Here is a 25,591-nt window from a genome sequence, read left to right on the forward strand (position 1 = left end):
ACATATATAAAACAACAGATCCACATATAAAACAACATAACATACATAAAACAACAGATACACATAAAACAACATAACATAAATCAACAGATACGCACATATACAAAATAACATAACATAAAACGACAGATACACATATATACAAAAACATTACAACATATATAGAACATTACAACATATATAAAACAACATTACAACGTATATAAAATGACATTACAACGTATATAACGCGACATAACATATAACATGACAACAACATATATAAAACGACAGATACACATACAAAAACATTTCAACACATAAAACAACAGATACACACATAAAACAACATATATAAAACAACATTGTTAGGTTTCTCCGTATAATATTGTAAAGTCTTGTTGTAAGGACTTTAATGTGTTAAGTGCCATGAAATAACCTATGTTGTGATTTGGCACTATATAAATAAAGTTGAATTGAATTGAACATAACATATATAAAACAACATTATAACATATATAAATCAACATTACAACATAGAAAACAACAGATACACATAAAACAACAGATACACACATTTATAAAATAACATAACAACATTACAACGTCAAACAACATTACAACTGTTATGGGGTGTGTAGATAAACGGACCCAAATGCAGACACACAGCAAAGTCTCTTTGGAACCAGGTATTTATTTCTCCCAGGCAGTGAGAGCAAACAGAAAAACACACCAAAAGCCTGAGTCCAAAACTGAGCCGGAAGTTGGCTCCTCCGTGAACGCGGCTGGCAGACTGACGGACGTACGGACAGACAGGCAGGCAGAACGCAGTGGGCGTGACTTCACTGGGGGAATCCCGTGGTTCTCCTCAGCAAGCGACAGGCTGACATAGCTGGGTGGGCGGAGCTTCGCTGGGGAATCCCACGGTTCTCCACAGCTAGTGGCAGGCTAATGTGGCTTGGTGGGAATCCCGCGGTTCTCCACCAGTGCAGCTGATTGGCAGGATTGACTGTGTGACGTCAGTGACTCAAAACAGGATGGCCAAACCTTCAACAGATGATCTCTGAGGAACGAACTGGAAGGTTTCTTCGTACAGGTGACACCCGTGGCTCGACACTGGACGGCAAGGCAGGGTCGACTGTGTGACGCTCGAAGCTCGACACAGGATTGCCAAGATTGCAGCAGATGATCTCTGTGGAATGATCTGGAATCTTCTTCATTCAGATGAATGCCCGTGGCTCGACACTGAATGGCAGGAAACAGGAAACAAACGGAGTCAGAACCGGAATCTCAGGCAAGGAGATGGACAGACTTACGGGATGTGATGTCGGGTAGGTAAACGGACGGACTGACAGAGGGTTGACGGGAGACCGGGGTATTTAATCCAGCTGGAGGTGATTAGTAGAATGCGATCCAGCTGGATCTATGGAGGTGGGCGTGGCAGATGACGGAACAAGGAGGAGGGTACTGCAGGAGAGACAAACACAAACAGCCAGGGGAATGACAAGACACAGGAGGAGGTGATCGGGGGTGAAACAGAGGAAAACACACTGGGATCAGACAGGAATCCTAACAACATATATAAAACGTCATTACAACATATATAAAACAACGTTACAACATATATAAAATGTTACTCTTCATCTTCTTGAGTTTGAGAATATTTTCTTTTCTTTTCTTTTATGTTATTTTATTATTTCCTATATACATTTTTGTTTCTAAACATTTGTATTGTAAAAAATGGAGAAAGCAACAGTGTCACATGACTTCACATGAATGCTCACACAATTTTAACATGTCCCTGCTTTCGTTCTGTACTTTGTGAACATCAGTGTCTGTGCTGTAAAACTGGCCATGTGTTGTTTTATCTCTGGACTGCTTTTACATCTGCAAATCATTGTCCTGCTCTTTGTAGTTTCATGAGGACAGCGTTTATCTTCATCCTCATGTGGAGTGTATCGTTTGTATTGGAGACAGTTTGAAGCTCAGACCTGCAGTTTTTACAGTGTTATCTGTTTGGAGCCAGTTTTCACAGTGTTATCTGTTTGGAGCCAGTTTTTACAGTGTTATCTGTTTGGAGCCAGTTTTTACAGTGTTGTCTGTTTGAAGCCAGTTTTTACAGTGTTGTCTGTTTGGAGCTAGTTTTTACAGTCTTCCCATTTGGAGCTAGGAGTGTGTTGTGTTGTTGTTTTTCACACTCTTAAAATGCGTCACTACTTCAGACTGAAGCGTACAGTATGATAATAATATATGTAATGTATGTTGATCAAATATAAACATTAAACTAACAGAAGAGTCTCGTTGGTTGAACTCATGAACCACGAACACAATAGAACTGCATACAAGTTGAAATCTGAAACTCTAACCCTTAGTATGCCAGGGTGCATTCAGGAGCCAACTGTCAATCATTATAACCCTCTTTACCAAGGCTATTCAACTTCAACAGCAAAAGGTCTGGAGAGGTTTACCACTGGTGATACCGTCTGGGCCTTATCATGATCCTGTTATAACAATCCCAAACAGATTTAAGCTTCTTATTGCAGGTTCACCTTCATATTTGTTCAAAAGTTGAAAACAGTTTACAGACAAATTCTGAGATGGTCTGTTTCAATCATCACAGACTTTGTGAGAGACACCAGTTGTGTTTCCATTAAATCTTCTGTGGTCGTTGGAGGATGAATCCTAATGAAGTTAATCACTTCCTGTTCTGATTTTTTAACTTTGTATGAAAAATACTGCAACAAGATGGTGCAACAGTCTCTTCTGAGAGGACGTTTGGTGGCTGTTACCTTTCTTCTAGTACTCTCTGTGATGGTTTTTATACTCACCAGAGGAAACAATTGGGGCCAATCATCAATCATCATCCATCAGTGATGAAGTCATCATCAGTGATGTCATCAACCATCATCCATCAGTGATGTCATCAACCATCAGTGATGTCATCGTTGGTTTGTGAACGTTATGAATCCTCCAGTTCAGATTCTGTCCGTCACCATCTTTGCTAGTTCGGAGCGGTTTGGAGCAGGAAGTGACCATATTTGGACGAGCTGGGGGAGGAGCCAGCGGTGGATCTGACTGATCTGATTGGAAACCTGACGATACTACGTCCCGCCCACCGATAGCTGTAACCTGACTGCACCACAGACCTGTCCTCCTGTCCACCTGTTCACCTGTCCCTCTGTTCACCTGTCCCCCTGTTTACCTATACCCCTGTCCCTCTGTTCACCTGTCCCTCTGTCCCCCTGTTGACCTGTCCCCCTGCCCCATTGTCCCTCTGTTCCCCTGTCCCTCTGTCCCCGTGTCCCTCTGTGCACCTGTTCACCTGTCCCTCTGTCCACTTGTCCCCCTGTTTACTTGTCCACCTGTTCACCTGTCCCTCTGTCCCCGTCCCTCTGTTCCCCTGTCCTTCTGTCCACCTGTTCACCTGTTCCCCTGTCCACCTGTCCCCCTGTTAACCTGTCCCTCTGTTAACCTGTCCTTCTGTCCACCTGTTCCCCTATTTACCTGTTCCTCTGTCACCCTGTCCCTGTGTTTACCTGTCCACCTGTTCACCTGTCCCTCTGTCCCCGTCCCTCTATTCCCCTGTCCTTCTGTCCACCTGTCCCCCTATTTACTTGTCCCCTGCCCACCTGTCCCTCTGTCCCTCTGTTCACCTGTCCCTCTGTCCACCTGGCCCCCTGTTTACCTGTCCCTCTGTTCACCTGTACCCATGTCCTCCTGTCCCTCTGTTCACCTGTCCCTCTGTCCACCTGTCCTCCTGTTTACCTGTACCCATGTCCTCCTGTCCCTCTGTTCACCTGTCCATTTGCCCCCCTGTTTACCTGTCCCCTGTCCCTCTGTCCCCCTGTTTACCGGTCCTCTGTCCACCTGTCCAGGAGGGACACAGTTTTCACCTTGTTGTTGCTGCAGAGGTCTTGATGGTGACCTGCTGTTCTTCATGGCTTTCAGTCAGGAATGTTCCTGAGCCCAATAACTGAGACGGAGATGGACACAGATGTGTTGGACAGAGATGGACACAGATGTGTTGGAGATGTCTTCGTTATGCAGAGAGCTGTTTTCTGTCTCTGCCAGTCAGAGTAACAACACGGGTCCCATCTCTAAAACTCATCTGATTCCGGAGACATTCCAGCTCCTGCAGACAGAGGTCAGATGTCGGATTATGTAATTGCAGGACAGAATGATTGTTTGTCCGACCGTCATGTTTATCTCAAACAGCTCTGTGACTTTATGGACTTTTTCAGTTTACTTTCCTGGAAAACAGGAAGTGACCCGGTGTTCATGTGCAGGACAGGATCACGTCTTCAGTCCTGTCATACAGCTGGACTGACCTCAGTTTGTATTAAATGTCCTCAGCCAATCACAAGCATCGGTATCAGAGCTGGCATGTTGGAACAGATCATCATCACCTTGAATAGTGTGTGAATGTCCAGACGACTCTGAGACTGATTTTAGTGTCTTTCTCAGAGTCCAAGATTAAAGTAAAAACTTCCAGCTGCTCCAGACAGAAGCAGCAGCACCTCAGATCCTCAGTCAGCTGATGCAGACTCCAACATGTCTGTTGTCATGTTGAGTGCTGTCTGCAACCCATGTTCTCCACCAAAGATCCTCTGTGAGGGAAGAAGCTCCACTCTGCTGTAAAATAAGAACAGAGTGGAACAGACCACATCCCTTCAGAAGAGACTCTCCGGTTAATCCCAGGAGTTTATGAGATATGAAATATGTCTGATTCAGTACATTTGTTTTCAATTATATTTAAATAATTTTATTCATCATGTTCAGCCATTGTCAATCCACTGCAGGACGAAGGCCTCAGCATGGAGTTTCCACAACTTCCTGTGCCTTGCGAAATTCAACCAGTTGGCAGTGGCCCAGTAGTGCTGGATTTCATCTCTCCATCTCTTCCGCTGTCTTCCTCTATTTCGTTTGCCTTCTATTGGTGTCCATGTAGTGATTTCTGTACTCCATCTTCCACCCGTTCGCCTGGCCAAATGGCCTGCCCAAGTCTACTTTCTGTTTTTGATGGTTTCCATGATGTCTTGCACTTTAGTTTGTTCCCTTATCCACCTATTTGTTTATCTATATTCGTATGTGATCTTTATTATGCTGCGTTCTATATTGTGTTGAGCTGAGGAGAGTTTATTTTCCATTTTAGTTGTCAGTGTCCATGTTTCTGAAGCACATGTCATAACCGGTATGATGCACTGGTTGAATATGAAAATAATTTTATTACAAATGATTTATTACACAGTCCTTCCAGTATTTTACAGTTTTTTTTGTGATTGCTGCGATCCAAAATGTTTGATTTTGCTGCAAATTTTTCTGCTGAGTTTCTTGCGGTAAAATTGCAGGAATTAGAAAAAAATTATTATTATTATTATTTTTTTATCACTACGTGATAAAGGAATAAATGTAATCACTCGTAATAATCATGATGCACATCACAGAAATATTTAAATTCTAATCTTTTTTTATGTATTTATTGAACTTAGAGAACCGTGGAGATAAAAGTTTTTAAAAGCTCCTAAAAGTTCCTAAAAGCTCCTAAAAGGTCCTAAAAGCTGCATATGTTTCCAGAACAGAGCGTCTGTGACTGGAATATAGAAACAAGGACGACATCATCTGTCAAAACAAGAGCTTTAGATGCTGTTTAATTCATGTTCATTCAACACATAGACCTGCTTTTTCCAGTCTGTAGTTTTATATCCAGTCTCTAGTTTTATATCCAGTCTCTAGTTTTATATCCAGTCTGTAGTTTTATATCTAGTTTGTAATTTTATTTCCAGTCTGTAGTTTTATATCCAGTCTGTGGTTTTATATCCAGTCTGTGGTTTTATGTCCAGTCTGTAGTTTTATATCTAGTCTGTAGTTTTATATCCAGTCTGTGGTTTTATATCCAGTCTGTAGTTTTATATCCAGTCTGTGGTTTCATATCCAGTCGGTAGTTTTATATCCAGTCTGTGGTTTTATATCTAGTCTGTAGTTTTATATCCAGTCTGTGGTTTTATATCTAGTCTGTAGTTTTATTTCCAGTCTGTGGTTTTATGTCCAGTCTGTAGTTTTATATCCAATCTGTAGTTTTATATCCAGTCTAGTTCCTCTCCCAGTCCATGTTGTATTTAACGTGACTGTCTTCATCTCCTGAGAGGGTGTCTCTTTGTGGATAACTCACCACTCTCATCAGGAACAACTCCGTCGGCTTCCTCTTGTGTGGTCGGCAGTCCGCTCTTCGTTGGGGTTTTTGGTGAAAAGGGGAAAAAGAACCTTCTTTCTTTGACCTCGTCTCAGCCTCGCTTGCATTCAGCCTCCTGTGTTTTGCCTCATCCCCGTAAGTCCTCTGTTCTTCCTCTGCCCTCCATCAGGGGAAGCTGGCAGCTTAAATGAGTTAGCCCCAACACAACAGCGCCCCCTTGTGTTATGTCAGTCGGTCCCTACATCTTTTAGTCTGACACACCTCCACATATGACACTTGTCATAACAGTACTATTTACATATTCATAGATGTGTCCAGAGCTGGCACTTCTGTACTGTTGCATCTGTCCCTCTTTAAGGGACTAGTGGATTTAAAATGTTAAATATAAATAAAAAAATACTTAATTTTCCCACTGCGGGATTAATAAAGTCTTATCTTATTTCTTGTTGGAACAATTTTAAAAATGTGATTTTTAAGAGTAAAGAAAAGAATGTCTGACCTGTTGAACATATTCGTAGCAATGACAGAGAACTGTCAGCTGTTTCCTGTTAGAATTGCTTGTTGTGTGTGTAAGTGGATGTTTGCCTTGTGATGACCACATCAGGTCAAAGTACATTCAGTGCAGCACTGTGACTATCCAGGACTTTATATGGTATTGAATGTGATTGTTGGCCAGTGCAGAGATAAGAGGAAAGACTCTCCACTGATCAGACTCCATGTGAAGACCAGCAATGACTCACATGGTGTGGAATTCAATACCTCATATATCATCTGTCATATCATGTCACATCATATATCATATCATATCATATCATATCATATCATATCATATCATATCATATCATATCATATCATATCATATCATATCATATCATATCGTATCATATCATATATCATGTCACATCATATATCATATCATATCATATTGTATCGTATCGTATCATATCATATCATATATCACATCATATATTATATTATATTATATATCATGTCATATATATTATATCATATGTCATGTCATATATATTATATATCATGTCATATCATATATTATATATCATATCACGTCATATCATATATTATATATCTTATGTCATATCATATGTCATATCGTGTCATATCATCTGTCACATCATACATCATATCACAGTCATATCATATTTCATGTCGTGTCATATTATATGTCAGGGGTCTTCAAAGTTTTTTAGGCCAATGACCCCCAAACTGATAGAGAGATGGAGCCGGGACCCCCTGCTATATATATTGTATAAAATTGTGCTTTATATTAAACTGGGCCTTGTGATTGGCACAGCAGCGACAGGGCCGTTCCTCCTCTTTGTGTGCAGGAGGCTTGGAGGGACAGAGTGAACCGGTGTCCAGCTTGAGAGCTCCTGTGTGTCGCTGAATGTGTGCATTTCTAACTGAAAGATAACATCTTCTGCCTCCATTTATCCATTCGCTACAATATGTTGGATTCATGTTAATGTGTATTTAAAGACATTTAAATTTGTGGATTTTTTTTTTTTTTTAATATTTTTTTTTTTTTTTTTTTTTTAAATTGTCTGATCAACCAAAAACTTCACAGACTCCCTGCAGTACCTCCACGGACCCCCTAAGGGTCACGGACCCCTGTTGAAGACCTCTGTTATATGTCATATCTTGTCATATCATATCATATGTCATATCATATGCCATATCATGTGTCATATCATATATCATATCATCATGTCATATCATATATCATATCACGTCATATATCATGTGTCATACCATATGTCATCATATGTCATACCACATCATATCATGTCATATCATATGTTATATCATATGTCATATTTACTATATATATCATAACACGTCATATTGTATGTCATATCATATGTTATATCATATATTAAAAAATTCACCCAAAGTGGAAAATGAAGTGTGTTGCTTTAAAATGCAAACAAGACTGTGACCCAGGGGCAGAAGACGGGCGGGATGTCAACTCTGAGTTCATCTCTGAGGTCATCTCTGAGGTCATCTCTGAGGTCATCTCTGAGGTCATGTCTGAGGTCATCTCTGAGGTCATGTCTGAGGTCATATCTTCATGGAGGATGGGTGTAACGTGTTGAAAGCAGGGACGGGTTGAGATGGCTGTTGGAATATTGGGATTTGTTTGTGATTGCTTAGAACAGAAAGTTTTGTGAGAAGTTGTGTTGAAGAGAAAACACTAGACGGTTTTAGGCACCACTATCACCATCTTCTTCTCTCCCATAGTTTCTTCTTATTATCTGTTGTCTCCATTCAGTTCCTTCACTCGTGTAGTTTCTGTTCTTTCTTTTCCAGATGTCCCGTCATGGAGCTGCATGTCTCTGCTCTGTGCTTGTCGTCTCCACCAACAGTTCTTCTCTTCTATCTCTATGCTGTCCTTTTCTCTCTCTGCTCTCACCCCAACCAGTCGAGGCAGAAGCTCCGCCCACCTCTGATCCTGGTTCTGTTAACAGATGCTCCGCCCACCTCTGATCCTGGTTCTGTTAACAGATGCTCCGCCCACCTCTGATCCTGGTTCTTCCTGTTAAACGGAGTTTTTCTTCCCTCTGTTGGAGGTTTTTCTCCCTTAAAAGAGGAGTTTTTTCCTCCTAGATTATGTGGGAATTGTTGAATTGTTGAATTGTTGGTTTCTCTGTATAATGTTGTAAAGTTCCACTGTAAAGACTTTAATGTGTTAAGTGCCATGAAATAACCTGTGTTGTGATTTGGCGCTATATAAATAAAGTTGAATTGAACTATTTATCTGCAGTGTGCATGCTAACTTAACCAAAAGCTAAGCTAGCAGAGTAAGTGGGCATGATAACACTTCAAATGTATTAACAGCGTGTCAAAACACTAATGGTAGTAATTCTCAACCTGAACCGTCAGGACCAGCCCGATCAGGCAGGTTCAGGCTTAGATTATTGAATTATTCCAGCGGGTTTGAGAGGGTTGGGCTTTGCGCTGCGGTGGATCAATGAACTGTCTTCAGCTGTTAGATCTTTAGACCTTTGGAGAGTTGTGGGGCCTCTCGAAGATACTTTGAGGTTAGCACTTGGGATTACACAGGAAAACAACATTTTAACTCCTCACAAACTGAAATACGTCCACCTTTCTAGTACTGTTGCCTTTAGGTGACAGAGTGTATGTGAGTCATCAGGCTGTTGTTACACAGAAATACAAACTAGTTTCAGTGTATGAGGTTCACTTATATTTGGCTTCTTGGGACCGAACTCTGAAAACATGGGACAAAATCTTATTACCCAGAGTTCCTGTGAAGAATACAGTTTGTTTATGTTGAGGACTGAATATAGTCAGAGGAAAGTTCAGATGTGTGTGTGTGTGTGTGTGTGTTATTTTCTATCAACTTCTTTGTCTAATTCAACCAAACTTATGAGTGCAGTATGTAAACTGTGTGAGCAGCCTTTGTAGTAGATAAATGGAAACCTTCCAGTAAACAGGCGTTTCATAGAATTAGTTAATTATAAGCTGTTTATGGATTATACTAGTTTCTCCTGTCAACTCTCACTAAAGCTTTTTAACAGCTGGTTCAAATATACCTGTAATATTTTTTGTGTATTTGTTTTCAGTCCATGTCCTGACCACATCTTTGTCGCGGCAATAATGACGTTAAAACAACCTCCAGTGTAATATAGAGATCATACAACAAGTTAGCATCTAAATAAAACTTGTAATCTACATGTGTTCATATTGTGGAGCAAATCACTCAAAATATACAACCTTTTGTTAGTGTGATCTCCGTTTCCATGGCAACACATGGGGTATGAATAACAACTGGAAAACAATCAGTAGACTCTTATGTAATGTATGTAATGTTTCCTACTCCAGGAAGTAGTTGAGCCCTTAGCAACCACCTAGTAATCACCTCGCAACCACCTAGCAACAGAGAGGATTTCTAGTCTCCAACTGAATAAATACAGAACAGAAACACTAAACTGATCAGCTAGCTCAGTCTGGTTGGAACAAAGATATCTGATGAACAAAGATATCTGAGGAACAAAGATATCTGATGAACAAAGATATCTGATGAACAAAGATACCTGATGAACAAAGATATCTGATGAACAAAGATACCTGATGAACAAAGATATCTGATGAACAAAGATTTCTGATGAACAAAGATATCCGATGAACAAAGATATCCGATGAACAAAGATATCTGATGAACAAAGATATCTAATGAACAAAGATATCCATGTTCTCATGTGTTTTTAACATTTTAGCTCCGTGTCATGTGTTCAAACCAAACCGGTCCAGTTAGCCGCCGCTAGGATTGTAAGTGCGTGACTATCCGTGGTGTTACGGTACGGGTGCTCGGAGCGACCAAAAAGGACCAAAAGAGACCCGACTTCACCAAATGGGTCATTTAATAGAACTATAACAAGTAGAAACTACATTATATTACATATTATATGGAATTCTATTCTAATTCTATTTTCCCATTGAGGAGGTGGAGGGATATTTCTAATGATGAGCAGGGTGTGATGTCATCATGATTTGTTCCAGATGTTCTGTTGACCAATCAGATCTCTGAGGCGGAGCTACTGGTTGTATAATTAGTGAGTCATGATGGTCACAAACAGAATCAGGTGCTTTTAACCGTGGAGAGAAGCTGATTTGTTTAGCTGTGAAACACATTACACTACTTCCCGTATAGGAGCATATTAAAAGATGTCCAAAGCCAGAGCTTCTGACAGAAACTATTCACCTCTCAGGGTACGAGGGTGCCAGCTGCTTCATACTGCGCTGTATCACCAGATTATACAACAATTATATTAATTTTCTTAGAATTTTGCCTGGAGGAGGAACTTTTAGTCCGAGGAATCTTTGTGAATCCGTCTCCTGAAGTCCTCGTGTTTTTGTACTGGTGACCTCTTAACATCGTCACTTATTGTTAGGTTAGGTTAGGTTACGTAGTTACTTTATTAATCCCCGAGGGGAATTGTCATTCTACGACTGACTTTCTTTTCCTCCTTCTGCTCTGTCTTGGTTTTCTTTTGTAGCCAACTGCATCCCTCAGTGCCAGAACGGAGGAATGTGCCTGCGGCCTCAGCTCTGTGTCTGCAAGCCGGGCTCGAAGGGGAAGGCATGTGAACAGAAGACAGCGCTGCCTGGGACCGGACCCACCAACGGACACACCAACGGACACAACATGGTGCCCCAGCGGCCCATACCTCAGCAGGTGTACCCCAATGGTCATGTTTCCGCCTCCCCGCCAGCCAGCAACGTAGCCCAGATGAAACTGACCGTGAAGCCAGCCCCTCAGTTCGTGCGACCGCATTACATCCAACAACAGTAAGTACCAACTTTATCTGTTCAGGAAACATGAGCTGAGCTCCATGTCATCTTCCACCAACTTCACGTTGACAGTTTCACTAATTTGCTCTGAAAGTCACATGATAGCGTCTTGCACTGTTGAGCTGCTCATTATTCTACTGGATTCACTGTTAAAGGCAGTAATTTACCTTTTAACTCAGGGGTGTCAAACTCATTTTCACCGAGGGCCACATCAGCATAATGGTTGCCCTCAAAGGGCCAGATGTAACTGTAAAACAGTATAAATGTAACCAAATATAATGTATAATAAATGTAACTGCTCCGTAACATATTGTTAAATAACTTTCTGTATTTATTACTTATTGAAGTTACAAATATTACATATGCATTTGCATAGCTTATTGCTCTGTTACTATAACAATAATCCTTTACATTTTCAGGTTAAGAAACCCACATTACTCCATTGATCAACGATCAAACTATTCAAGTAAATAAAGAAAAATATTATCAAAACACAAGTTATGACATTAACTTCGTTTAAAACATTTTTGACACAGTCGAGAGAGTCAGAATAACATACAACCAACCAGCTGCTAAGAACATGTGTGACAGATGTAGCATTTTACAAAAATAAATGGCTACACACAGCCTTGCAGGAGTAAACATTTGTCTGCATTAACACATAAACCTGTAAACAACAAATACATTGCTACACATAAAGTAGTATATGTAATAAACTGAAAATAACACAAAAAAAGGGTTGTCTCAGTTCACAACTATGAGTTGAAAATGATGAGGATATACTGCCTGTCCTTGAACACACCAAGTGGATCCCCTCTCCACCATCCTCATCCATTGATCATGTTCTGAAAACAACAAACACAAAACAAAATGCAAGCACAATCATTAAATTGCACTCAATTTAACTATTCTTATTCTTGGTTGAAATGCATTTTATTACCGTATATTTTAATTAGGTTTTTAAAAATGCTTACCTATCTGTTTTCTGGCCGGATGTATGACACCATTTTCCTTTGGCCAGTGTGTCAATGTCTGGTTTTAGCTCCTGTGTTGTGGCAATCTGTAAAACAGCATGGAGGTTGTCATCAGTGATGCGTGATCTGTGCTTGGTTTTGTTTAGATTCATTATTGAAAATGTCTGTTCACACAGATAGGTGCTCCCAAACATAGACAGAACACGGGCAGCATGAAGTCGGAGCTGTGGCATCACACCAGGGGGCAGTAGACGGTAAAAGTCTTCGATTGCAGCATCCTGGAACTTTGCTCTCAGGCCACTGTCGCTTTGAAGCTCGATTAACTCCAGCTGAAGGTGATGGGGCACACTGCTGACATCGGTGGTGAAAGGACTGGCAAAGATGGCAAAGCCAGAGTGCTGTGCTCTAATGTCAGAGAAGCGCCGATCAAACTCACTCATTAACCGGCTCAGTTTGGTAGCCAACCTGGCACATGAAAAAACACCGGGAACTGAGGCCGAGATGTTCTGACAAACAGAAGTGGGCAAGATTGTCCTGTTCCACTCGGCACTTCCATAGGTCAAGTTTCCGCTGGAAACATGTGATCATGTCAGACATCTGCGTGATGACTTGTTTGCGTCCCTGCAGCTTCTGATTCAGTTGTGCGAGATGCTCCGTTATGTCACATAGGATAGCAAAATCACACAGCCAGTTTGGATCTGACAGTTCAGACAAGGGTTTTCCTTTACTCTGCATGAAAACAGCAATGTGTTCCCTAAGCTCAAAAAACTCGTTTGAGGATTTTGCTCCTACTCAGCCACCGTACTTCTGTATGGTAGGGCAGGTCTGTGCTCCGAGTCCATCTCCTGGAAGAATAGCTGGAACTGGCGGTGATTCAGGCCACGCGCCCGAATGAAGTTTACCGTTTTCATTACTGTGGTCATTATGTTATCCATCCCCAGCACCTTTCCACACAAAGCTTCTTGATGTATAATACAATGATAAGCTATCAGAGGCGTGTGACAGTTCAAGTTTTTCATTTTCTCCTTCATTAATCCAACCAAGCCCGTTTTTCCTCCACACATTGCCGGTGCACCATCTGTAGTTAATCCCACCAACTTTTCCCTGGGCAATCCAGTTTTACTGACTGACTTCTCCACCGCTTCATAAATATCCCGTCCCGTTGTGGTCCCATGCATGGCAGCTCCATCCAAGAGCTCCTCGGTGACAGAGAGGTCCGACTTCACGCCTCTAATAGAAATGGATAGCTGTGCAGTGTCCGTGTTGTCTGTGCTTTCATCAAAAGTGAATGAAAAAGCTGTGGAACTGTGACTCTTCGGCCAGCTGTGTTGACAGGTTTCCTGCTAGCTCCTTGACTCGGTCCGCGATGGTGTTTCTTGACAAACTGACATTTTTAAAAGTCTGTATCTGGTCGGGGCACACCTGCTCACACACCTGCTCACACACCTTCAGCATGCACTGCTTCAAAAAGGCACCCTCTGAAAAAGACTTGGAAGCACGGGCGATTTCTTCAGCCACAATAAAGCTAGCTTTCACTGCCGAATCGTTTTTGGTGGTGGCTTTTGTGAACACATTCTGTTGCGATCGCAGTTTGCCTTTTAATTCTTTGGCAATTTGTTGTTTTTCTTGAAGGCTAAATTTAGCATACTTGGCTCCGTGTTTGGTGTCAAAATGCCGACGTAGATTGTACTCTTTGACGACCGACACCGCCTCATAACACACTAGACATACCGGTTTTTCTCCTTGAAGCACAAACATATATTCGCCTTCCCATCTTTCATGAAACAGCCTTCCATCTGCATCAATCTTTTGCTTCCTTGACATTTTAGGATCATTTGTGGATATTTCTCAATCTGCTCAATCTCACTTGTCGCATTAATTAAACACTGATGTGGACACTGCGATCTAGTGGCGGGATGCCGTCACTTCGCGGGTAACATAATCGCCATGCATTGTGGGAAATGTAGTTTATGATCAATGCACGATTTAAAGCAACATAGACCTATTTTAAGACAACCTTTTTTTAAAGACCAATGAGGTACTCGCGGGCCACATAAAATGACGTGGGGGGCCACATCTGGCCCGCGGGCCTTGAGTTTGACACGTGTTTTAACTCAACGGTAGAAACGGGGTTAATAACCGCACTACTACTAACAGTTAACCACAGACTGGATATAAAACCACAGACTGGATATAAAACTACAGACTGGATATAAAACTACAGACTGGATATAAAACCACAGACTGGATATGAAACTACAGACTGGATATAAAACTACAAACTGGATATAAAACTACAGACTGGATATAAAACCGCAGACTGGATATAAAACCACAGACTGGATATGAAACTACAGACTGGATATAAAACCACAGACTGGATATAAAACTACAGACTGGATATAAAACCGCAGACTGGATATAAAACCGCAGACTGAATATAAAACTACAGACTGGATATAAAACTACAGTCTGGATATAAAACTACAGACTGGATATAAAACTGCAGACTGGATATAAAACCGCAGACTGGATATAAAACCACAGACTGAATATAAAACTACAGACTGGATATAAAACTACAGTCTGGATATAAAACCACAGACTGGATATAAAACCACAGACTAGATATAAAACCACAGACTGGATATAAAACTACAGACTGGATATAAAACCACAGACTGGATATAAAACTACAGACTGGATATAAAACCACAGACTGGATATAAAACTACAGACTGGATATAAAACCACAGACTGGATATAAAACCACAGACTGGATATAAAGCTACAGACTGTATATAAAACTACAAACTGGATATAAACTACAGACTGGATATAAAACTACAAACTGGATATAAACTACAGACTGGATATAAAACCACAGACTGGATATAAAGCTACAGACTGTATATAAAACTACAAACTGGATATAAACTACAGACTGGATATAAAACTACAGACTGGATATAAAAGTGTTCGTAGCTTCAGGTCTGTAAAATGGTTCTGATCCAGAAGTGTCTTCAGCTGCAATACCAGCGAGTGCCATTAGAGGTCGGCTCCAAAAAGCCTCCGTCTCCATAGACTCCCATTCAACTTCTCTCATCAAATCCAAAGTGAATAAAATGTGTCCATCAGTTCTCTCGGTGTTGTTAGCTAAAGTCACTCCTTCTTCTTAGTTTTCTGGAGGTCCATCTGAAAATAATCCCTCATTCATTAGAAAAGAAGATTCAAGAAGACCTGTTTTTGGGGGCGTGTCTGTTTGATTGACAGGCCTGTGGTGCAGTCAGGTTACAGCTATCGGTGGGCGGGACGTAGTATCGTCAGGTTTCCAATCAGATCGGTCAGTTCCACCGCTGGCTCCTCCCCCAGCTCGTCCAAATGTGGTCACTTCCTGCTCCAAACCGCTCCGAACTAGCAAAGATGGTGACGGACAGAATCTGAACTGGAGGCTTCATAACGTTCACAAACCAACGATGACATCACTGATGGTTGATGACATCACTGATGGTTGATGGTTGCAGATTACACAGTCAGTGACAGTCATATCCTTAAACAGGTGAAATGTGGGGCCTCACTCATGACTGCCTTATTATTCTTAAACCTTTCAGAAAAATTAAGATAAAAACAAATAAACCCAACATTTAATCAGGAAGTCTGCGTGCAGAGCCATGATTTGTTCTTATGGCAATCTGTGTGAGTCAGCACTTTATATAAATCTGATGTGTGTTCCAAAATGATGATAAGAAAGTTGACATGAGCACCATGTCGGTGTTGAAGTGAGCACAGAATTGGCCTCGCATTAAAATGGGCATGAAACCAAGCTCCAAACCCGGGTCACAGCTAACAGAACCTTCCTGGCACTGCTTATGTTTTATTTTTTATTGCGTCTTCAAAGAAAAATTAACATGTTGTTCTTTAAAAATCAGATTACAACAGACAAAAACCAAATAATGCACAACAGTTTACCAGCAGAAATCATTCATAACTTCTACTAAACAACACTAACACACATCTGTTAACATGGTGGCTTCTCTCGGCGCAAAGACACCAAAACCAGCTCCAGTATGGTCCAAAAGGTGTTTATTTCACCAACAAACAATATCTCAAAGACGGTGTGCTCTCCTGCCGAACATCCGAGCACACGTCCGTTCTGCAGCCAGCCTGCTGCTCAGCGTTTTCGGGAGCGAGAGACGTCCGGTGTCCTGCTATCGGGTTTTATGGGGAGAGAGAGAGACAATCAGTGATTCCCTGCAGCTTTGCTAATGAAGCTTCTTCCAGGCACCGTTACCTGAACCACTCCCCCAATCAGTCCCTCCTGCAGCTGAGCCAAACCACCCCCCCCCCCCCACCACCACACCCCACAGACACACACTTTATAGTTGTTACCCCTGTAGCATATCAAAATAATATATTATCTGCCTCAACGGGGAGTAGATCTACTTTGCCTTTTATCAGCTACATGTACGTGGCTGGTAAACTCCAGACCATAATAATCCTGCACAGGATAGTGAGCATGTACCATGCTGAATGAGTCTCAGAGCTTTTCAGCCCTCCCTGCAGGTGAGTTGCTCTTCCTGCAGTGAGTGAGTGGTGACAAGATGCTTCTCTGTGCGCTGCCACCTAGCTAGCATCTACCAATAGCCTGAGAGGCTTTTAATGAACATCAGTAAATATTAGTATCTACTGACAGCCTGTCAGGGGATTAAGGAACATCTTGAAATAACCTGGGTCACACTCTCCCCCTCTAAAAGCGCATGAGTCTCTGCATGAACATTTGGTTCATGACCACCGCATGTTAGTTCTCAACCTGCAGGAAACACAAACAAAGCATTTATTATCAAGGTTGTTCACACACACTGAACTGTTCTGTTCTTATATCATAAAGAACCAAACCTTCACAGAACATCACTGCTGCTAATATTATGTACAATAAATCACTGAAATTATGGAAAAAAAGTTAGTTTTAGTTTTTGAAAGCTCAGCCGGTGAAAATATTCAAAAACCGAGCAAAAGAGTTGCGTTACGTTGGATACCAATCATCTGATAAATCACTTGTGTCACCTCTTTGTCTGACACACACGCACGCAGCACCTTCACAGCTTCTCAACTATATCAGAACCCATGTTATGTATAGAAGCAGTCATCTTAATGACCTTCTTCATGTCATGTCAATGATTGACTGTTACTACAGCAACATGAACCAGCCACTGACTGTAATGCATCAAACAGCGAAGTCAAAGCAGGCTTTTACAAATTCTTATTTAATAATTATATCTACACTGTTGTTGAGGACAGGCTGACGGTGTGGGGGATGTGTTTTAATATGCCAATAATTACCAGACTGTGGTATTCATCTTCCTACCACAGGTGGGTTCTCCCAGCATGAACGACGATAGTCAGATGAATTCTCATCTCCAAGGTGTTTATTCCACCACAAACATACACTACATACACACTTTCTGTGTCCTTTGTCTGTCTCACAGCCACCCTGTTACTCCGTGTCCTCTCTCGTGTCCGGTGTCCTCTACTCCCTTTTATCAAGACAGAGAGGGACAATCAGGGATCAGTTTCAGCTGAGGCCAATGAAGCCTCTCAGGCACCGTTCCCTGAACCACTCCCCCAATCAGCCCCTCCTGCAGCTGAGACAAACCACGCCCCGCCACCACACAGACCTCACAAGAACTTCTTACCAGGTCATTTGAATATATACAAGCAGCATCACCTATTGTTTTAACAACACTCTGTAAACCTTTGGGAACTGAGGAGACCAATTTCTGGAGTTTTGAAAGTGAAATGTTGTCTCATTATTAAGTAACTAATGCCATGTGCACTAATGCATCCCTGTACCATCACAGATGCTGGCTTTAGAACTGAGCTGATAACAAGCTGGATGGTCCCTCTCCTCTTTAACCTGGAGGATGCAGCGTCCATGATTTCCAAACAGAATCTCAGATTGTGATCCATCAGACCTCAGGACAGTTGTCCACTTCACCTCAGTCCATCTTCAATGATCTCGGTCCAGAGAAGGCGGCGGTGTTTCTGGATCATGTTTCTATCTGGTTTCTTCTTTGGAGAGTTTTAACCTGCATTTGTGGACGCAGCGATGAACTGTGTTCACAGACGATGGTTTTCACAAGTGTTTTATGTGACTGCTTTGTGCTACAGAATGGATCAGTGGGGATGCATCCAGCTCATGGAGCCGGTGGAGATGGATTGCTGAATTGCAAATTATTTGGAATTATAGAAACCACTATCTACGTTGACCGTAATAAATACTTGACTTTATAGAAATGTAAGATAGGTGATGGAGGTTATGTCCTCATTACTTCCCTTGGAAACTTCCAGACCAGACTCTGTGGTCGAGGGCACAGCTGGAGGTCTGTAGGCTTGGGGACATGCTTTCATTCAGCTGGTGGGAAGCTTCTCTACACTCCAGAGAGAGTTTGTCTAGTCCCAAAGGTCTGCAGTACGCTGCACAGGGTGGCCATGTAATGTGGCATGATGCTTCCAGATCTGATGCCCCCTGTGGAGGGAGTTCCTGAGGATCAAGTGGATGAACCACTTGGAGATGGCATCATCATTTGAAGTAGATTAGCATGTGGGTTTGTGTACCGGTGGGCTTGTAAACCCCTTTGAGGCCGTGAATGGTGATAGTGGGCAGTGATCTGCTGTTGATTTGGCAGAGAGAAAATGCAGTTTGTGATGAAGATGCATTCATTGACATAAGAGTAAAAAAAAAAAAGGCACCAAGCATTTACACCAAAGATCTCCAACTAAGGCTGCACCATTAATGGTCGTAAAATCAAGATCTCAATTCCTGCCTCTGAGATCTAGATTTGATGACAACAATTCTGCTGCATTTTCATTCAGGACATCAGCTACATCAAAACAAGCGCTCCTGCTCTTCAAAATACGACCGTGTGGTGCAGCGCAGCGGGTACCGACTGTGTCAAGATGTGGCAGGGTAGGTCCCAATAGCAGACACAGGACCGAGATCAGGTACAGAACAGCCTTTATTTTCGAGTGGATGAGTCAGAGGCAGTAGGTGTACGTGTCCCCGCACTCCACACTGGGTTGGGTGGGTTCGGACCGACACCGGACAGCAGGCAGGATCGACTGTGTGGAACCCGTGGACCGCCGCAGGGCATCAGGTCAGTTCAAGGAAAGACGACGGGACCGGTCAGGCAGATTGCAGACCTGATGACAGGTTGCAGGTGAGTAGACGTAACGAACCGACAAAGCTGGACTGCAGGGCCAGGGTTGATATACTCCAGGTTGGTGATCAACTTGATTGCCAGCAGCTCTGCACCAATCAGGGGTGTGGCCACGGGAGGTGTCCGGAGGCAGGAAGTGGAGAGACAAAGACCAAAACACAAAGCACATGGCACACCACAACAAACAGGGGAATGACAGCACACATGAGGAGAGGAGATCGGGGGAAACAAAGGTCAAAACACAACGGGTCAGACAGAGATCCTGACAGGCTGCACATAGCAGACAGACAGACACTCTTTAATAAGAGACAAGACACTGAAGCTGATTGTTTTTTTTAATGTTTCAGTTGATATGCAGGTATCAGGACAGATATGAGGACAGATATGCAGAACTGCTCACAGCTGCAGGAAAACTAGAAAACTAACATTTTCATTTTGTCTAAATAAATAAATAGTTCTTGGCAGCTGATTTGAAGGTTTAAGAGTTTAATCACAGCTTCTAATTTTAAGGTGGATTGTTGAAAAATCAGTCCCTCCAGGACTGCAATGAAATTCCCCCCATTTTTCTGCAAAAAATGTCGTCAGCTGAAGCTGTGCTGAAAGAATTATGACGCAAAGTCTTGTCAAACAAAACTCACTTTATTAACACAAATAACTCCTCATTTACAATCAGTACTTTTCTCCTGCTCTGTGCAGTAGAGGAAACCAGAACAAGCAGAAAGCAGAAAAACAGGAAGTGACATTGTGGGAAATGTGTTCTTCACATTAAAATGATGATTAAATGTTTGTGATCAGAGGAAGTGATTCCATATTACTGGATGTTAAATGAGTTTTCTCCACACGTCCAGTTGTCAGAGACGTCTCTTTGTTGGTTTCATCCAGCAGGTCTATGTGTTGAATGAACATGAATTAAACAGCATCTAAAGCTCTTATTTTGACAGCTGATGTAGTCCTTGTTTCTATATTCCAGTCACAGACGCTCTGTTCTGGAAACATATGTAGCTATTAGGACCTTTTAGGACCTTTTAGGAGCGTTTAGGAAGTTTTAGGAGCTTTTAGCAGCTTTTAGGAACTTTTAGGAGCTTTTATCTCCACGGTTCAATAAATAAATAAAAACAGATTTGAATTTAAATATTTCTGTGATGTGCAGCAGGATTATTATCACAGGAAGTTATTACAGATTTATTCCTTTATCAAGTAGTGATTAAAAAAAAAAAAAAAAAAAATCACTTTTTTTTTGCTCCATTTGCAATTTTTTCTAATTGACACAATTTTACTGCAAAAAAAAAAAAATCATTTCAAACTCCACAAATTACGGCAACATTTTTGAGAAAATCCGTCGCCAAATCAAACATTTACGATCTCAACAATCATAAACAACCTCAGTAAAATCCTGGCGGACTGTGAAGCAAGTTAAACTCTGAATAGAGATTCTACCAGGCCTGTGAACACGCATGTTTACACGTGTCCACTGTGTGACTCATAACAGATGAGCCACACGGTTTCAGCGCAGGACGTTTCCATGACGACAGAGGAGAACCCATAGTACTGCTAAATGAACACATCGCCGTGCAGATCTACACACAGTTTCATAATCTGAAGAGAAGAGCTATTTAAGACATTGCAGGGTCACAGCGGAGATATTTACAAGCTATCACTGAGTGTATTTATACTGCAGCCCTTCACATGAATGGGATGAAAATATGCCCGCTTGACAAATGGCTCCCCCTCTATGTTTATCCTCTTCTGTTTGGGGCTCTGCGCTCTCCTTGTGTCTTTTCTAATCCTGGGGAAGGACATACTGCCACTTTTCACATCCATTTATAAAATGTTCTCTTTAATGTATTGGAAACCTTTTAGAGGTATTTTGTTGCTGTAAGAAATAACAATTAGAAGGAAGCAAGAGTATTATTTATATTTCTTTTATGTAAATTGAATTCTGACATGTTTGTATTGTAATTGCACCAGTACATGTAAGACATGTGAGTGGATAAGGTGAGATGTTTACCTGTTGGAGGTGATACATGGCAATTAGCAGGTTGCTGAAGGGGTTAGCGTTCATCCTCTGAGGACCTGACAAGTTTGTGTCATGTCAAAGAAATCCAACCAGTAGATGTTGTAAACTTTCCCATCAACCCAAACATGTACTCATGGTGCTGTAGAGACCATGACAGTTGCTAGGAACCATCCTGTGGGGACCCTGAATGTCTTTGCATAATGCACATTATTACAGATTATGGACTATGGTGGACTGACTGCAAGGAACCTTACTAGCATGACTTAGACACCTTTCTAAAGTTGTCTGTCATAATGAGTATGACGGCACGCCTCTCTTTTAAATGTGGCCAAAGTTAACAGACCCAAATACTGGAGGAGAACCAAGAGAAGCTGGTCTTATGTATAAGAAATATAGACCTGAGAGCAGCGTTGATACGACAGGACTGAGACGAGAGGCCTTTTCAGACCAAACAGTTCTCAGGACGTTCTTGAGAGGAACTTCCCCCCAGAGAGTTTCCTCCAGAACTAAACCGGTTCTGAGAACTTTTTCTCTTTGTATTCTCACCACCAACAGGAACTGTGGAACGACGTTCCGCCACTTGTCTGTCTAATGGAGGAAATACAGTTTTCAGTTTACTTGATCTGGTTGAAAGTCATGAACATATTTGATCTGTTTGAAGATCCAAAGTGTTTCATTCAATAAAAACAAATGGAGCAGTTTAAATTTCTCATAATTACATTTAAGATGTATGAACTGATTCACCTGAAGCCTCGTTATGATCCGCTATCATTTGTGTTGTCAGTTACTGCATTACGGGTCAATAGAAACGCAACACTTCCTGTATCTTTCAAATTAAAAGCCCTACAGCCTTTTAGAAGAAAGAATCCCCTCATAAAATGGCTTTTATTGTGAAACATTTCCAGGAAGGTGTTGCGCCTGAAGTCGGTGGATCAAACTTTAGATGAAACCTCCAGAAGAACCTGCGGCGCTTCAAACAGCATCACAGCGCTGCAGCAGCTCGTCAGCGGAGACACTTCTGATATTTCTCTTGTTGAATCCAAGTCACGCTGGATTTCCTTCCTGGACTTTGTTGTCGCTCCATTTCTCAGTATTGTGTCCTCCAGTTGGAACTTTCTTCTGCTCTTTTAAAAGGCTTCATCGGTAGCTGTAGTTTACTGTCAGCTTCCTGTGTTTTAAACCCAGCGGTTGTCTGTGCTGCTGTGTGTCACCACAGTTCCCATGGTAACGGGGAGAGTACCCAGGCAGAGGGAGGAGCTAAAGAAGTCCCACAAAACAGAGTGATAAGAACTTAAGAGGTTCTAAGTTCCCCCGGTGAGGACACAGAAAGAGTGGAACTCCCTCCCACTGTTATTAGAACTGTGAAGTAGTTCCTGCGGTCTGAAAACGACTGACTGACTGAGACATGGTCCCGTTATTTGTTTTATGATAGTCATTATTGTGACTTTCATACATTGTGAACTTCAGAGAATCTCCTGCCTTCACGTCAGCACACGTTCCCTCCAGATCTCACCTGATCTCTGGAGCTCCGATGAGATAAACTGTATGATAGCGCGCTCCATTTGAAGCTCTGACAGTCAGCATTCAGTAAACAGGAAGACGTTTATTTGAAACAGTTGAGAAGGTAAAGGAAGAAACTACGTCAGGATTTATGCAGTTAGTTTTAATATGACAGGATGCTTTGGGGTTCCGATCTCGAACAGCTGACCAAACAGAGTTGATAAATTCATCCTGACTTTTATTTTTACCCATGCCAGGATCTGCTGGCTGAAATAGACTGGCTATTTTTGCCATGCACAGTTGAGTAATACATAAACATTCCCGTCCAGATATATGTCAAAACAAACTGTCCATACTTGTCTTTGACTTCAGCTTCTCTGCAATGGCATCAGTGATGGATCAATAATATTTCTAATAATTTCTCCAAATGTCTGAGGCTTCACCATAATGTTCTAGGAGTGTTTTCAGTGGGAAATCTTTTTTTGTGGATACTGTTGCCTAAAAACACTTTTTAAAAATATTCCCACAAAACAATGTAAACGTGTGATTTGACACCTTTCTGAAAACATTAAAAGAAACTTGCAATTTAAAGTATTTCTATAATTTGAACATGGTTATCACAAAACATTTTTGGAATCGTTAGAGAAAGTTATTCTACCATTAAGGAGAACATACTGGGAACAACAAGTCTTTACTCCACAAGCAGTAGTCTGATACTTCAGTATCAGCGTTATAGCCAAAGACATGTTTGAGCTTGTTTAGAAGAAGTGTCACCTTTACATTGTTTGTACAACACAGAGCAATGATTACTATGTTTTAATAAAAATATATATTCTTACATAAAAATAAATATCCATTGACCTCTGATTTCCAGTGTTGGTATGGCTGCACTTCATAGATAGTTGTTAAGTTATTAGTTTCCTTTTGAGGAATAGATCTGCAGTCAGTTTGGATTATTGCTGTTAGAAATAGATTCCAATGGAGAGCTGTTCTTCTGGCAAGCTGCAGCACGGCGTTCATTAATCAAACTTATTGAATGAACAGCAATACGAGGGCAGATCAATAAGTTCTGGGACTACAGCTCGTCCACGGAGCGGCAGGAAGATAAAACCCTGATGAGTAACTGCTACAAATCTCATCTCTTGATCTTCATCAGTTCCTGAGGGACACGTGTGTGTGAGCAGCGTTCTGAGTGCGTCAGCGATGTTTTACGTGAAGACAGATGTTCAGACTCTTCCTGTGTCTTCATTACAGATCACACTGCTCACACACTGCACTCCACAAACACACTGATTCTTCTGTCCAGCAGCAGCAGTGGAAAACAAACACGTTGTGTTCAGGAACAGCTGCAGCTTCCTCACACGCTTTTAATCTGAAAATCCTTTACGTTGGTGGCCCCGCCCCTTCCACTATGGAGCCAAGATGGCGACCGTTTAGGGGGGAAAGAACAACATCTGGAACACAAGTACAACATCTGGAACACAAGAACAACATCTGGAACACAAGTACAACATCTGGACGACAAGTAGAACATCTGGAACACATCTAGAACATCTGGAACACAGGTACAACATCTGGAAAACAAGAATAACATCTGGAACGCAAGAACAACATCTGGAACACAAGAACAACATCTGGAACACAAGTACAACATCTGGAACACAAAAACAACATCTGGAACACAAGTACAACATCTGGAAAACAAGAATAACATCTGGAACGCAAGAACAACATCTGGAACACAAGAACAACATCTGGAACACAAGTACAACATCTGGACGACAAGTAGAACATCTGGAACACATCTAGAACATCTGGAACACAAGTACAACATCTGGAAAACAAGAATAATATCTGGAACGCAAGAACAATATCTGGAAAACAAGAATAACATATGGAATGCAAGAACAACATCCGGAACACAAGTACAACATCCGGAACACAAGTACAACATCTGGAAAACAAGAATAACATCTGGAACGCAAGAACAACATCTGGAACACAAGAACAACATCTGGAACACAAGAACAACATCTGGAACACAAAACCAACATCTGGAACACAAGTACAACATCTGGAAAACAAGAATAACATCTGGAACGCAAGAACAACATCTGGAACACAAGAACAACATCTGGAACACAAGTACAACATCTGGAACACAAGTACAACATCTGGACTTGTGATTTAAATAAAGCTGATCATCTGTCTGCTATTTCGGGTGAATTCTGTAAAGTGAACAGCATCAGAGAAGGTCTTCAGTCTCAGGATCCATCTCATGACATCAGAGAGCAGTCAGAACATTTCTTGCAGAGTCGGTCCTCATATAACAGAACCAGAGTCACTCCTCATATAACAGAACCACAGTTGCTCCTCATGTAAC

The 25,591-nt window shown here is 41.6% G+C and overlaps 2 protein-coding genes across 5 annotated transcripts in view; one reads left to right on the forward strand and one right to left on the reverse strand.

Annotated features, from left to right (window-relative positions):
• Nucleotides 1–25,591, forward strand: part of ltbp1 (latent transforming growth factor beta binding protein 1) — a 113,112-nt gene that overhangs the window by 1,966 nt on the left and 85,555 nt on the right. For all 4 annotated transcript variants that reach the window (XM_069719583.1, XM_069719584.1, XM_069719585.1 and 1 more), the window contains exon 2: nucleotides 11,206–11,497. In XM_069719583.1, coding sequence (XP_069575684.1) covers nucleotides 11,206–11,497 — 292 coding nt within the window. The remainder of the gene's footprint in view (nucleotides 1–11,205; nucleotides 11,498–25,591) is intronic.
• The window catches only part of LOC138633387 (uncharacterized protein DDB_G0287625), a 231,828-nt gene continuing 222,115 nt past the window's right edge, over nucleotides 15,879–25,591 (reverse strand). Inside the window, exon 9 of the mRNA XM_069719593.1 lies at nucleotides 15,879–15,888. The gene's annotated coding sequence lies outside the window, so the exon portion shown is untranslated. The remainder of the gene's footprint in view (nucleotides 15,889–25,591) is intronic.

This window comes from Brachyistius frenatus, unplaced genomic scaffold (genome assembly GCF_029030835.1).
Source record: "Brachyistius frenatus isolate BFR_SWC_R1_liver_20210118 unplaced genomic scaffold, ASM2903083v1 Contig_218, whole genome shotgun sequence".
NCBI classification, from domain to species: Eukaryota; Metazoa; Chordata; class Actinopteri; family Embiotocidae; genus Brachyistius; species Brachyistius frenatus.